The 13,246-nt window shown below is 48.0% G+C and overlaps 1 protein-coding gene across 1 annotated transcript in view; it reads right to left on the reverse strand.

Annotated features, from left to right (window-relative positions):
• Positions 1–10,936, reverse strand: part of UBE2Q2 (ubiquitin conjugating enzyme E2 Q2) — a 65,436-nt gene extending 54,500 nt beyond the window's left edge. The window contains exon 1 of the mRNA XM_074232499.1: positions 10,606–10,936. Coding sequence (XP_074088600.1) covers positions 10,606–10,779 — 174 coding nt within the window. The 5' untranslated portion in view covers positions 10,780–10,936. The remainder of the gene's footprint in view (positions 1–10,605) is intronic.
• Between the last annotated feature and the right edge of the window lie 2,310 nt (positions 10,937–13,246).

Consider the following 13,246-nt stretch of genomic DNA (forward strand, 5'->3'; position numbering starts at 1 on the left):
AATCTTAGAGTCATCTGAACCTAACAGGGAAGGTGAGAGAGAAGGAAAAAAGGGTCAAAAGCCAGAACTATGGGAACCTCTAACCCAGGTCTCCTGAATCCCAAATCCCATTGTTCTCTAGGCACTAGAATGTCTTTAAGATTGTTTATAAGATTCCCAGTGGTAAAGTCTTTAAAAGAAAAAAATAACAAAACTCTCTGCACAATTCTAAAATAATAACAAAAAGTAAAAAATGAAATAAGAAAATGCCAAAGCAAAATTAGATGGCTCCTTTCTATGAGAGGTACAGCAATGATAGCATAGATTCTCTTCAAAAATTAAGGAAGAACAACTACCACCACAATGGGCAAAGTGGAGAAAAAGGCTGCGAGAGCAGGGCCTTCCTCGGGCAACTAGAACTGAGACGTGGCAAATGGTTTTTAGGTCCAAGAGGCTTCCTCCCCAGGACAGCTCGGTGCTAGTGAACAGAATCTCTAAATGAGTGGGAAGCTCCGCTCGGGGCTAAGTGACAATACCAGGATGTCAGAAAGGTCACTGACTGCTCAAAGCCTAAGGAGAGCAGGATTTACCTGGTCTGGAAACACAATAATTCAGAACAAAGAACAAATTGCTCTCATGGCAAAAACCAGCACAACTGGCAGGCCCAAAGCTCAATTTCTGGCACCTTTCCAGATGGGCTGTGATGACTCCAATTGATACTTTTATTAGCTCTTCAGTAATAATAATAATAATAATAACAGGTAGCAAAAATCAATTTATGATCTATTGCAGGTGAATAAAGGCAACTTTTAAAATCATGCTGCTCGAGAAAATGGATGAGCAAATTACTAGATGGAAAAGGAGAACAAAAAAAGAAAAAATGAGACTTTTCAAACTTGGATAGAGCCATGACTTCATCTTCATTGCGGCAATTGTCTCCGTGATTCAGATCCTGTCCTTCCATGCCCACCCTTGCTCATCAGCTCCTGCCAGGTCCACCTGATATGCCGGAAGACTGGAGGTCCTCTTCTCTTTACCAGAGCTTTGTCTCAGACTAGTCAGCTGGACAACTCAACTAAGATTTAAAAACCTCCAAATGACCAATGGGTCGTTCAATAAACAGTGATTAAGATACAGAAAGTAGTACCTGAGACAGCTGGTGCTTTGGGAATCTCTGAAGGGCTTTCATGTGGAAAAGGCCTTTCCTTTTGTTTGGCCCCAGGAGCAGAACTAGCTACACGTTATAGGTAGACGAGGCAGCAAGGCAGCTTTAAGGACAAACTGCCTAACAAGGCTAAAGGGCCTGTCGAAACAAGTGGTGAGCTTCTGAGTCACTGGAGATCTTCAATGAATGAGGGGGTTCTTGTTCAGGTCTACAAAAGCTAGGAGACTTCTGATATTCTATTCTGTGTGAGCTAAAGACCACAAAGGCAGAAATAATAAAGCATTTGGAAAATAGGTCTGTAATTTTCTATGCAGTTTAAAGGTGAGAAAATCATTTTTCAATATTAGGGAACAAGAGTCACTTTAATTTCATGGCTGTGCCTTGAATCATTATCTGTGGGAAGATGGGAACTGAGGATAAAGGTACCCAAAGCAACATCAAGGAGAAAACAGTAAGGATACAGAAGAGAATAATATCTCTCAGCAAAAAGAATGATCAACTTCAGGCCTTCTGCAACAGAGAGAAGTCTAAAGGAACCATGTGCATTATTTCAGGGACCACAAGGCATGGCCTCTGCTTTCCCAGCTTTCCATATGACCAGTCTAGCCCTCAATCAGCCTTTGTCTTATTTAGAAGTGATCACTTAGCTAATCACTAAAATGAAACCTATTGAGGGGAGGCCCTCTTTTTTTTTTTTTTAGGGTTTTCAGGCTCTAGGACAAACTCACATTTACTAGGCTACACTTTTTATAAGAAAAAAGAAAAGGTCTAAGCCATCAGTTCTTTTCAGAAAAATCTCCTCTTCCACCCCCCCACCCCGAGTCCCACCCTTGCCAAGGAGAGTAACTAAGGCATCTGTCTATATAGTATAACCTCTCAATTTTTTTAGACTATTCAAAATAAACATTCTTTCTGGACTAAACCATGGCCTTGTATGGTGCTCAAAGTAAGTGAAAGAATGAAGAAAAATAGAGCTCCTGGTCCTGAGTCCAAACTCTTAGCTCCTTTTTATGGCTCTAATTAAACTACTTAGTTTAAAGCTCAAGAAAACTGAAGAATGAAGACAAAACAGCAAAGGGAAACAACAAAGAGATAGAGTATAGAGGAATTCCTCAGCAAGTATCCCACCTCTACCACTTCCTACAACTCCTTTCAGAGAAATGTTCTCCAGAGCCTCCTGCAATGTCTAATAATAGTAATGATGATAATGGATCATCACTTTCTATTTTTACAAAACACTGAAGTCTTAAAAGTCTTTTCAAATAAATTATCTCATTTGATCCTCATGACAATCTTATGAGGTAGACTAAGCAGGTCTTATCATTCCCATTTCACAGATGAGAAAACTAAAGCTCACAGATATTAACTGCTTTGTCTAAGACAGGAGTTCTTAACTTGGGGGCAGTGAACTTGGTTTTTAAAATCATTTTGATGATTGTATTTCAACATGATGTATTTCCTTTGCAATCCTGTGTATTTTATGCATTTGAAAATTATTCTCATAAGGGCCTCTCCATAGGCCTCACTAGACTGCTAACGGGATTGAGGAATACAAGAAAGTATAAGAAACCTTGGTTCTAGGGTATGAAACTCAGATCATGGGTGGCTAGGTGGCACAGTGGATAGAGCACCAGCCCCAGAGTCAAGAGTACCTGGGTTCAAATGCGGCCTCAGACACTTAATAATTACCTAGATGTGTGGCCTTGGGCAAGCCATTTAACCCCACTGCCTTGAAAGAAAAAAAAAACCTAAAAAAAAAAGAAAAATGAAACTCAGATCATCTGACCAATTCAATGAACTAACTCAAATTTCATTAACATATAATCTTGAAGTAAAAGAAAAGAGGAAGAAAAAACTGATTAACAACTTTTTAAAAAATTTCTCTAAAGGTAGCAAATAATCTTTTACTTAGAAAGGGATTTATGCCAGGCAAATAATGAAAAATGAAGATTAGCTTATGTATCATCTTATTTGATTTAAAGGCTGATTAAAGGTCTGATGACCGAATCTATCATATATACATATACATGCCAATCATTTTCCAAACACCTCTAGATGTTCAAAAGTACAGCAATTTAGTGACATAATAGTTAAGATTTCTGCTCATATAATCTCAGAGATCATCAAGTCTAACCAAGTCTTCCATGAATAGTCTTCTCTATTACTCACACCAAGTACTCCTTAAATTAGGTCAACAGGTCATTAGCCCTTTCCATTCTGGACTGAGCCTTAAATTCAGATGAAACATCCTCTTCCTATAATCTCTCTCTTTTGGAGCCAAGTAGAACCTAATCTCTCCCAAAGGAAAGTCCCTTCCAATATTTAAAGCCAACAATCATCATTCCTCTTAAATCTTCTCTTCCTGAAGAAAAGAATCTACAGTTCCTTAATCCAATAATCACATGCCCAAGTTTTACATCTAACTCACCATTTTGATTTCACTTTTCCAGACACATTCCAGTTTAATGTCCTTTATAACTTATTGGGCTTACCTCCTGAGGCAGAGGATCAAATAAGATAAAAAATGTGATAATTCTTTTAAAACTTTAAAATGCTATACAAATTTAAGGTTTTGTTTATTTATTAATTAGGATAATAGCATTATTAAGGAGTGCTCTAATATAGAATGCATTATAGAACTATCACCTCCCTTTTTCTTTTTCTTTCTTTTTTTTTGGGGGGGGGTTGCAAGGTAATGGAGTTAAGAAACTTGCCCAAGGTCACACAGCTAGGTAATGTATCTGAGGCTGTATTTGAACTCAGATCCTTCTGACACCAGTGCCCCAGGGCTTATCTACTGGGCTATCCACTTAGATTCTGACCTACGAGTCCCACCTCCACTCCTTTGCTCACATGTACCTCCTGAAAACTGACCAACCTTTCCAGCAAGTCGTTTAACCCCTTTAAGCCTTAGTTTCTTCAAATGTTAAATTAGAATGGTAATAGCATCTATCTAACAAGGTATGGTGAGACTCAAATGAAAATGCCCCACCTTCCAAAAAAAAAAAAACCTCTTTGCAAATCTTGAAATGCTAAATCAATGTGAGCTCTTCTGACCTGCCTCTTATCTTGGCTCAGATATCTTTCCAATATGGAAAGATCAAATGTTGACTAAATGAAGATGTTTCTGGGCTAGTTTAGTCTCCTGGATTTGGTGATTTATTTAAATCAGTTAAGATTCTACGGAGAATGAACATTCCCTTAGTTGGCTCTCCAGATGGACAGCACAGAGGGTGAGATAGCCCTGAAGCACATGTGAAAAGCTGAGCCGGACTTTCGATGATCACAAGCTGTTCCCTATCACAAAAGCTCATCTTCTGGAGCTCAATTCCCTCAAGGGCTGAGAATCACAGCACAATTTGATTTCAGAATAATCACCATGGCAGGCTACACACCAAGTTCTAAACAGGATGCAGAACATCACCAAGGACAGCATGCACAGGGAAAATGAAGATTCACAGGCCCAGTGGGAAGAGTCGGCCTTGGCAGTCAAGGACTTAGATAGATAGATAGGATGTGGTTCTTGGCACACCAGTTCTCAGTTTCCTCATCTATAAAATGGGGCCTTAGGAATAAATTTAGTAAGACCAGAAGCAATCAAACATAGTAGCCAAATGGTCCCTTAAGCAAACATCTCCCCTCCAAAAAAACTACTCAAGTATGATGACCACTTGAGGATTAGACCAGAATGAACCTCACTCTAGGGCAATTAGCTTCAAATGGATAGTCTGCCTTAACAGAGAAGATCACAGCAACAAAAAATAAAACAAGGGGAACAAAAATTCCTTTCAGATCTATGATTTCAGGAATACAATTCATAATCAAAGAAAGAGATGTTTGGTTTTGATCACAAAGGACAAAATAGACCATTTTGAAATTAAAAAGTTAGTTCACAAACAAAACCATTATAACTAGAATGTAAAGAGAAACTGTTAGTGGAAGTCTTTGCAATATCTAAATAGTCTGATGGTCAAGATATATTGTAAATTGACACAAATTAAGAGCAATCTCCAAAAGATAAGTGGTCAAATGAAAGGAACAAACTTTTTTCAAAAGACATGAAAGCTATCACTGAATATAGAAAGCCCATCACCTTCCAAATAACTAAAAAGAAAAGTTTAAATGAAAACTCTTGAGGTTTCACTTCATAACTAAAAAAATGACAAAGAGAGAAACAGATAATGCTGAAGGGGGGATGTGGGGAACTTTCTGATGCTATTAAGTGTTTCAACCATTCTAGAGAACAATTTGCAAATGAGATAAAGATTTATTTCTGCCCTTTGATCCAACAATTTCACTGTTATAAAGCAAGTCTTTGGTAGAAAGGTCCTATACCAAATACATCCACCTAAAATATCATTTATCATTTCTGATACACCTTAAAATTATTTAATTGCCCACAGAATTGCCTGTAGTTAATGCTCTCTCAATCATTCCCCACTTTCCTGACTAGGCAATATCAAACTTCTAATACACTTAAACCTATATCCTTCAAGTTACCTAATATACTCTTATTTCCATCCTTTCTGCATTCCTGAAATACTCCACCCCCCTTTCCTAGTTACCATTATAAATCCTTGATTTCTTTCTAAAGCCAGTTCATACCTCACTCCTTTACATGAACATTTCCAAGACTAACTCTTGCACAAAGTACCGCAAACCACAGCCTTCTATGGGCAGCTAAACTTGCTATGGTTTACCAACCCCTGACCTGGCACAACATTATTTTTGCTTTAATTTCTCAAGTGTTTTGAGAATTATTAACTATTAGCTAATTTTCAACTAGATGGGAAGGAATTTCCATCCTCTTATTTTACACATGAGGAAGCTGAGACTCAGAATGAAAAAAAAAATTCATTTAGACCAACATTAAGCAAATGTGCAATAAAGGTACTAGATGACAAAAAGTCTCTGTCCTGAAAGTGTTTATAAAATAATAGTCAATAATGATAATACTAAGATGAGTGACATGGAATTCACTACAGAAGAGCTCATTTACTTGGGAAGATGGGGGAGGGGGAGAATTCAAGGAAGGCTTTATGGAAGCAGTCAGCATCTGGATTGGGGTTTAAAGAAAATGACCATGAAGAAGAAGAGACCATTCTGCATGTGTAGGACTTAAAGAAAATACATAAACAAGGGTAGGCAGAGGTGGCAAGGGGGGAATGCCTAAGGAAGATGCAAAGAGGCAGAATCACAGGACTCAGTGGGAGTTGGGGAGTGGAGGAGCCCAGTCTGACACAGAGATAACCATCAACTGAATCAGGCAGATTGGAGTGAGATGGGTGAAGGGAAGAAACACGCTGAATGTGAGGTGCCAACAAGGAATCAGGTCGAGCTCTTCATAGCATTCATATAATTGAAGCTGGCCAAGCAAAGGAGGAGGCAGAATTGGAGAATTTGGAAGGAGAACCTAGGAGGCAGAAAAGTGATTTAGCACTATGGCTAAAATCAAGTGATCAAAGATATTTATAGAATATAAACATTTATTAATATATATTTATTTATATTCATATGCATTTATATATAAAATATATAAAAATTATATAATAATTAGATAGATAGATATACATAAAACACAACAAGAAAGACAAAGATAAAAACAAAGCAAAAACAGGACAGGCTGCCCTTAAGAAGCTTACAAAGGCACATACATAAGCAAACACAAGATAATCTGAGGTGGTGAAAAGGCACGACTACCACAAATTAGGAATTCTGAATCACTTAATACCCAGTATTTATTAAACACCTGCTGAAGACATACAAAGACAAGTGGGTAGTGAAAACAAGCAGAAGCAGTCAGCATCCAGCCCAGAATAAAAGGTATAAGACTGTTTCAGATGACAGGGGTAAGGGGATTCTGCTCTTGTTTATTAAGAACAGGAGAAAAGCATGGCAATGGACAAGTGCTACACATGGCCAACTGTGCCTCAACTATTCACGAGCTGTGTGACCTCTCATCATTATGCTCATCCGGGGATCCAAGCAAATCAAGCCAACTGATACCACTTGGATCATCTCCCCTCAGATCCAGACAACCTTAGGCAGAACACTGTCCTACAGACCCAGACCCCACAGCCAAAACTGTGGAAAAGAGATCTACTATCCTTGCCATCCCTATCAGCAACCTTTGACCAACTATCAGTGATGACAGGGAAGCCCAAGAGTCCTGGGAGTAGCAGCATCTCCTACTGTTGTGTTTCCAATGGCTCTCAAAGTCATCATCTTTGGAAGCACGTCCTGTGAAGAAGAAGCCTGGTAACTTCTATGGGTTCAAAAGCCACAGCTACTGAAACCCCCGAAAAGGAAGTTCCCATTAAAATTGCTGCCTGTTGAATGATTCAATACCAGGTATAGATATGATTTCATCAATGGAAGTACCACTAAATATGATTGCTCTATCGTCTGCTTTGTCACTGCCCCCTAAGGACCATGAGACTTTTCCATCTGTCTTCCAGTTGAAACCTTCTATGTAGTGCCCTCCCCAACCAGAATCAAGAGCAGGGATTTACTTTTTGATTTAGATCTCCAGGACTTTGCACAAGTAAGTTTCACTCATTCATTTATTTAACTATAAAATGTAGACAACAGCAACTACTTCACAGGTAGCTAGCTGTGAGGATCAAATGAGATAATGATACCAAAAGCTTTGCAATCTCCAAGTACTATCTAAATGTGAACTAGTACGATTACCTAAATATATGTGTGTGTATAGAGATATAGATATATAAATATATCTATGTGCACATATACACTCATATATACATGGGCAAAAGGAAAGGAATGAATAGAGGAGACTGGATATGGAACAATTAAAAAAGTTTGGATGAAGTAAGAGATTTGTGTTCCAGTCTCAACTATGCAACAAATGAGATAATGTAAGTAAAGTGTTATGTTTGTCTTTCATTTTTCAAACAAGATCACATCAGGGAGGTGATGCCATAACAAGAACATACATTGGATTTGAGTGAGAGGGATGCTGTGCTAAGTCACCAGCCTTACTTTCTCCTCCAGAGTCATCTGGATCCAGTGGCCAGATATAGATCAGAATGACTGGAGATGGCCTGGATGTGAGGTCATCAGGATTAAGTGACTTGCCCAAGGCCACACAGCTACTAAGTAGCAAGTGTCTGAGGCTGGATTTGAACTCTTGTCCTCCTGACTCCAAGGTCAGTGGTGGTGAAAGTAAAGGTATTGCTAGTAGTAGTATTGTGTGACATTAGTCAGTCATTTAACTGTTAGGTTTCAATTTCCTCATCTGTAAAATTAAAGTGTTGTCTTAGAAGATGACCATGGTCCTCCTTTCCAGTTCTAATAATCCACAAATCTAAGATGAAAGAGAATGATAGTATGAATTCAAAGAATATAGCTGAAGGACAGGATGAGACCAAGAGCATGAGTTTATAGAGTTTAACTTTGCAAAGGAAAAAGACCCATTCCATCATCTGAGATGAGGAAAGGGAAGATGAAGCAATTTGGAGGCCATAGTCTGATGACCTTGAATTTATCAGCAAAAAAAGGAGTGAGGTTCTCTTTTAAGGGTTCAGGGGGAGAGGGGTTGGAATAGGCTTGTGTATTTAAGTGGAAGCTTGAAATACTTAAAGAAGAAGTAGCATTTTGGGTAAAGATTAGGATAGTACAAATGTTAAAATGAATCCAGTGAACCAAGTTTGTGCCTGACTGTTGATGTTAAAGAGACAACCAAGGATGGAAGAGTAAGAGGGTAGGACCCCTGCAATAACAGGGATTCAAGAGCAGTGATTTTTTTTTGAAATAACAATAAAAATTGGCTGATGATTAGGCCAAGAGTGAGTAGACACAAAAGCAAAGCCAAATTAGTGGCAATAGAAGAAGGAAAGAGTCAAGCGATAAAAGGTCACAATAAAGGGAAAGAACAAATTTATGAGAAGAAAGGGACCAAGAGAAGTCAAAGACAGGAGGAGTCTGCAGTTTGGTACCGGTGGAAGTGGGGCAACAGAAGAAAGAGGATGAGCTCCAATGAGTGACCCTTCTGGGAGGTGAAGCAGACTGGGACAGAAGTCACAGAAATTGAGGAAGCCAAGGGAAGGCGCCGGAAGGATAACAATCCCTCAAAGTCTTTCTGATTCCCATCTCATACATTCATCAAGGAGAGCCTCCATGCCTAAGCAGGAGTATGGGAAAGGAGCTACTGGCTTTTTCATGGCCCCCCCCCACACTTTAAAATAAGAGGTCCATGATTTTTTTCACAAGGGTTTTGTATCCTCTGCCTCTCTGATCCCTCAGTAATCTGTCTTCATTACATAGTCAGTCCTGTCCCCCTCATCTTTCCATCTTTCTTTTCCTTGGTGCATTTCTGCTTCCTCATCCAGCACAGTCATCCCGATGTTAGAGCCCAAATGCCACCTCCACTGTCCCCGATACAGAAAACAGAGCCTTGCGGATATCAAGTGAAGCCCTTTTCATTGTTTTTTTTTTCCTGATCCCCGTCCTTTCATTTTCATTTTTAAACTCTCCTGGGACTAGGGTGGGCTGACTTGGGTCTCTCATCACCCATTATTAAAGCTGTTTTCCTGCCTCCACACTTAGCTCCATTGTGAGCTGATCACATCATCATCTTCCCCAGTCCTCTGTTGTAAGCTTTCCAAAGGAGTTTAGATTCTAAAGCATCATTGCCCTCGAGCGCCAGGCTCTCTACTTGGCAAAGATCAAATGTTTGCTGGCTGAGGTGGTTTCAATGATGATTTTGTCTCCTCATTTTGGCGTTTGATTTACACTGGCTACGCTTCCTAAGGAAATGGTGGCGGTCTGTGCCAAAGTCTAGTTTTTAAAATTCATGTTTCGGCTTTAAGAGTCTGTTCGGCTAGGTCAGGGCACTCTTCTCGTTTTTCTTCTGCCCCCTTGTTTGGAACGAATATTCGTCTTTTCTCCAACAAGTGGATCGGCTAACCACAAGTGTTCCAGAAATGACTGGCACTCTGATGTCTTAAAGTCCCCACGGGGCCAGCCCATGTGCCCGAGCCTCCGCCGGGTCCTGGCACAGGGCTCCCTGGGGGCCCCGGGCAGCCTGGGCTGGGTGCGCCGTGAGCAGAGAGGGATGCTGGCAGCGGCTGGCTCGGGCGGCGGGCCCTCTGCCCCTCTGCCCTCTCTGCCCCCCCGGAGGTCCCCGAGGCTGCCCCGGGCGGCGGGCCCTCTGCCCCCTCTGCCCCCTCTGCCCCCCGGAGGTCCCCGAGGCTGCCCCGGGCGGCGGGCCCTCTGCCCCCTCTGCCCCCCGGAGGTCCCGGAGGCCGGCTCGGGCGGCGGGCCCTCTGCCCCCTCTGCCCCCTCTGCCCCCCGGAGGTCCCCGAGGCTGCCCTGGGCGGCGGACCCTCTGCCCCCTCTGCCCCCTCTGCCCCCCGGAGGTCCCGGAGGCCGCCCCGGGCGGGTGTGCCCGCGCCCCGCCCCGCCCCCCGCCCGTTGGGCCGCGGGCCCGGCCCCCTCACCGTGATGTTGCAGTGGATGGCGAGCGGCGGCGGGTGCGGGCCGCCCGGGGGCAGCAGCAGGAACTGGCAGTGCAGCTCGTCCGGCTTCCAGCTGACGATGCGGAACCGCTCGTGGTTCTTGTCGAAGATGGACTCCAGGAGCTTCAGCTCGGCCTTGAGCCCTGGCGCCGACATCCCCGCCTCATCTCCGGGGCGCGGGCAGGGGCAGCCCCGCCGGCCCGCCTCGAAGATGGCGGGGGCGCCCGAGCTCGGCCGCGGCCTCGCTCACGGACCCCGCGGCGCGCGCCCCTGCCCGGGGAGGGAGCCGGGGACGGAGCCGGAGAGCGCGAGCGAGCGGCGCCACCAGCGGCCCGGGCCTGGCCCTCCTCAGGCCGCGCCCCCGCGCCTCGCGCCCCCGGCGCGGCCCGCACGCACGGACGCCCCGCCCCCGGCCCGCCCCCTCCCCGCCTCGCCCTATGTCCCGGCCCCGCTCCGCCCAAGCCCCGCCTCCCCTCGCGCCCGTCCTATCCTGCGCCCCCGCCGCGGCCCCGCCCCCTCTCCGCCTCGCCCTATGTCCCGGCCCCGCTCCGCCCAAGCCCCGCCTCCCCTCGCGCTCGTCCTATCCTGCGCCCCGCCGCGGCCCCGCCCCTCCCCGCCTCCCCGCCCCCACCCTTCGAGTTCCGTCTCTCGCCACCTCCCGGCCCCCCCCCCGCCGAGCCACGCCCCCTTTCTCCGTCTCGCCCTATCCCCGCCTTCTCCCGCCCTCCTAGTCCCGCCTCCCAGCGGCCGCCTCGGCCCGTCTCCGGGTGCCTCTCGGCTCAAGCTCCGCCTCCGGCCCGCCCACCTCAGCGGTGTCCCCCCAGGGCCCGGGCCCCTCCCCTGGCGCCCCCTTGCCTTCTCCGCCTGCCGCTCCCCGCTCCCCAGGACCCCCGCTCTCCCCCCCCCGCGCGGGACCCCGCCCCCACCTCCCCGAGGCAGCCCCCGCCCCCCGCGCACCCTTCCGGAGGACAAAGCCCTCCTTGGGGTCCCCGCGGACCGCATCCCGCTCCCCCCTCTGGCTGCCCCCCGCTTTAGCCTGCCGCCTCCACCTGCCCCCCCAGGGCCCCCCTTCCAAAGAGGGGCGATCACCGTGGGCGTAAACGAAAGGGGCGGGGCCAGGCTCCCCTTGGGCCTGAGAGCCTGAGGCCAAAGGGGGTGTCCGCGTGCACGGGCCCCCCGGACCAGCTCGCGGCCCCTCCCTTCCCTGGGGGCCACCCTCCCTAAGGGAGCAGCCCCCTGCCCGCCCATGCCAGGCCCCCCTGCCCGCCCATGCCAGGCCCCCTTGCCCGCACATGCCAGGCCCCCTGCCCGCCCATGCCAGACCCCCTGCCCGCCCGTGCCAGGCCCCCCCTGCCCGCCCATGCCAGGCCCCCTGCCCGCACATGCCAGGCCCCCCTGCCCGCCCATGCCAGGCCCCCTGCCCGCACATGCCAGGCCCCCTGCCTGCACGTGCCAGGCCCCCTGCCCGCACGTGCCAGGCCCCCCTGCCCGTCCGTGACAGGCCCCCCTGCCCGCCCATGCCAGGCCCCCCTGCCCGCCCATGCCAGGCCCCCTGCCCGCACATGCCAGGCACTCCCTGCCCGCACAGCCCGGATTCGGGCATCTATCAGCCCGCACATGCCAGGCCCCCCTGCCCGCACGTGCCAGGCCCCCCTGCCCGTCCATGCCAGGCCCCCCTGCCCGCACAGCCCGGATTCGGGCATCTATCAGCCCGCACATGCCAGGCCCCCTGCCCTCACGTGCCAGGCCCCCTGCCCGCATGTGCCAGGCCCCCTGCCTGCCCGTGCCAGCCCCCCTGCCCGCACATGCCAGGCCCCCTGCCCGCACGTGCCAGGCCCCCCTGCCCGTCCATGCCAGGCCCCCCTGCCCGCCCATGCCAGGCCCCCTGCCCGCACATGCCAGGCACTCCCTGCCCGCACAGCCCGGATTCGGGCATCTATCAGCCCGCACATGCCAGGCCCCCCTGCCCGCCCATGCCAGGCCCCCTGCCCGCACATGCCAGGCCCCCCTGCCCGCACGTGCCAGGCCCCCCTGCCCGTCCATGCCAGGCCCCTGCCCGCCCATGCCAGGCCCCCCTGCCCGCACGTGCCAGGCCCCCCTGCCCGTCCATGCCAGGTCCCCCTGCCCGCCCATGCCAGCCCCCCTGCCCGCACATGCCAGGCCCCCTGCCCGCCCATGCCAGCCCCCCTGCCCGCCCATGCCAGGCCCCCTGCCCGCACGTGCCAGGCCCCCGCACTGACTGGGCCCGGACGAGACAGGGCAAGGCCGGATCGGAGCCGAGGAGCCGCCGCGCGGCGCCTGCAGGGCCCGGCCCGGAGCGGCCAGGAGCCTGGCGGCTGAGCCCGGCGGCCGGGCGGACCCTTCGGACGCTGAAACGCGCGGGCTCGGCGCCCCCCGGACTGGTGCCGCTGCCTTCAGGGCGGCCTCTGTCTTCTCCATTCAGCCGTCAAATTGATCTGTATAAAACGCAGGTTTGACCTCGACATCTCTATCTTCAACAAGCTCCGGAGGCTTCCTGTTGAAAGCAGAGGAACTCTGCACACAGAGAAATATTATAATTTTTTTCCTTGAAAAATTTTTGTAGTTTTTTCTGGTCTGATAAACTCTTCTTTTTTCCTTTCTG

This window comes from Macrotis lagotis, chromosome 4 (assembly GCF_037893015.1).
Source record: "Macrotis lagotis isolate mMagLag1 chromosome 4, bilby.v1.9.chrom.fasta, whole genome shotgun sequence".
NCBI lineage: Eukaryota > Metazoa > Chordata > Mammalia > Peramelemorphia > Peramelidae > Macrotis > Macrotis lagotis.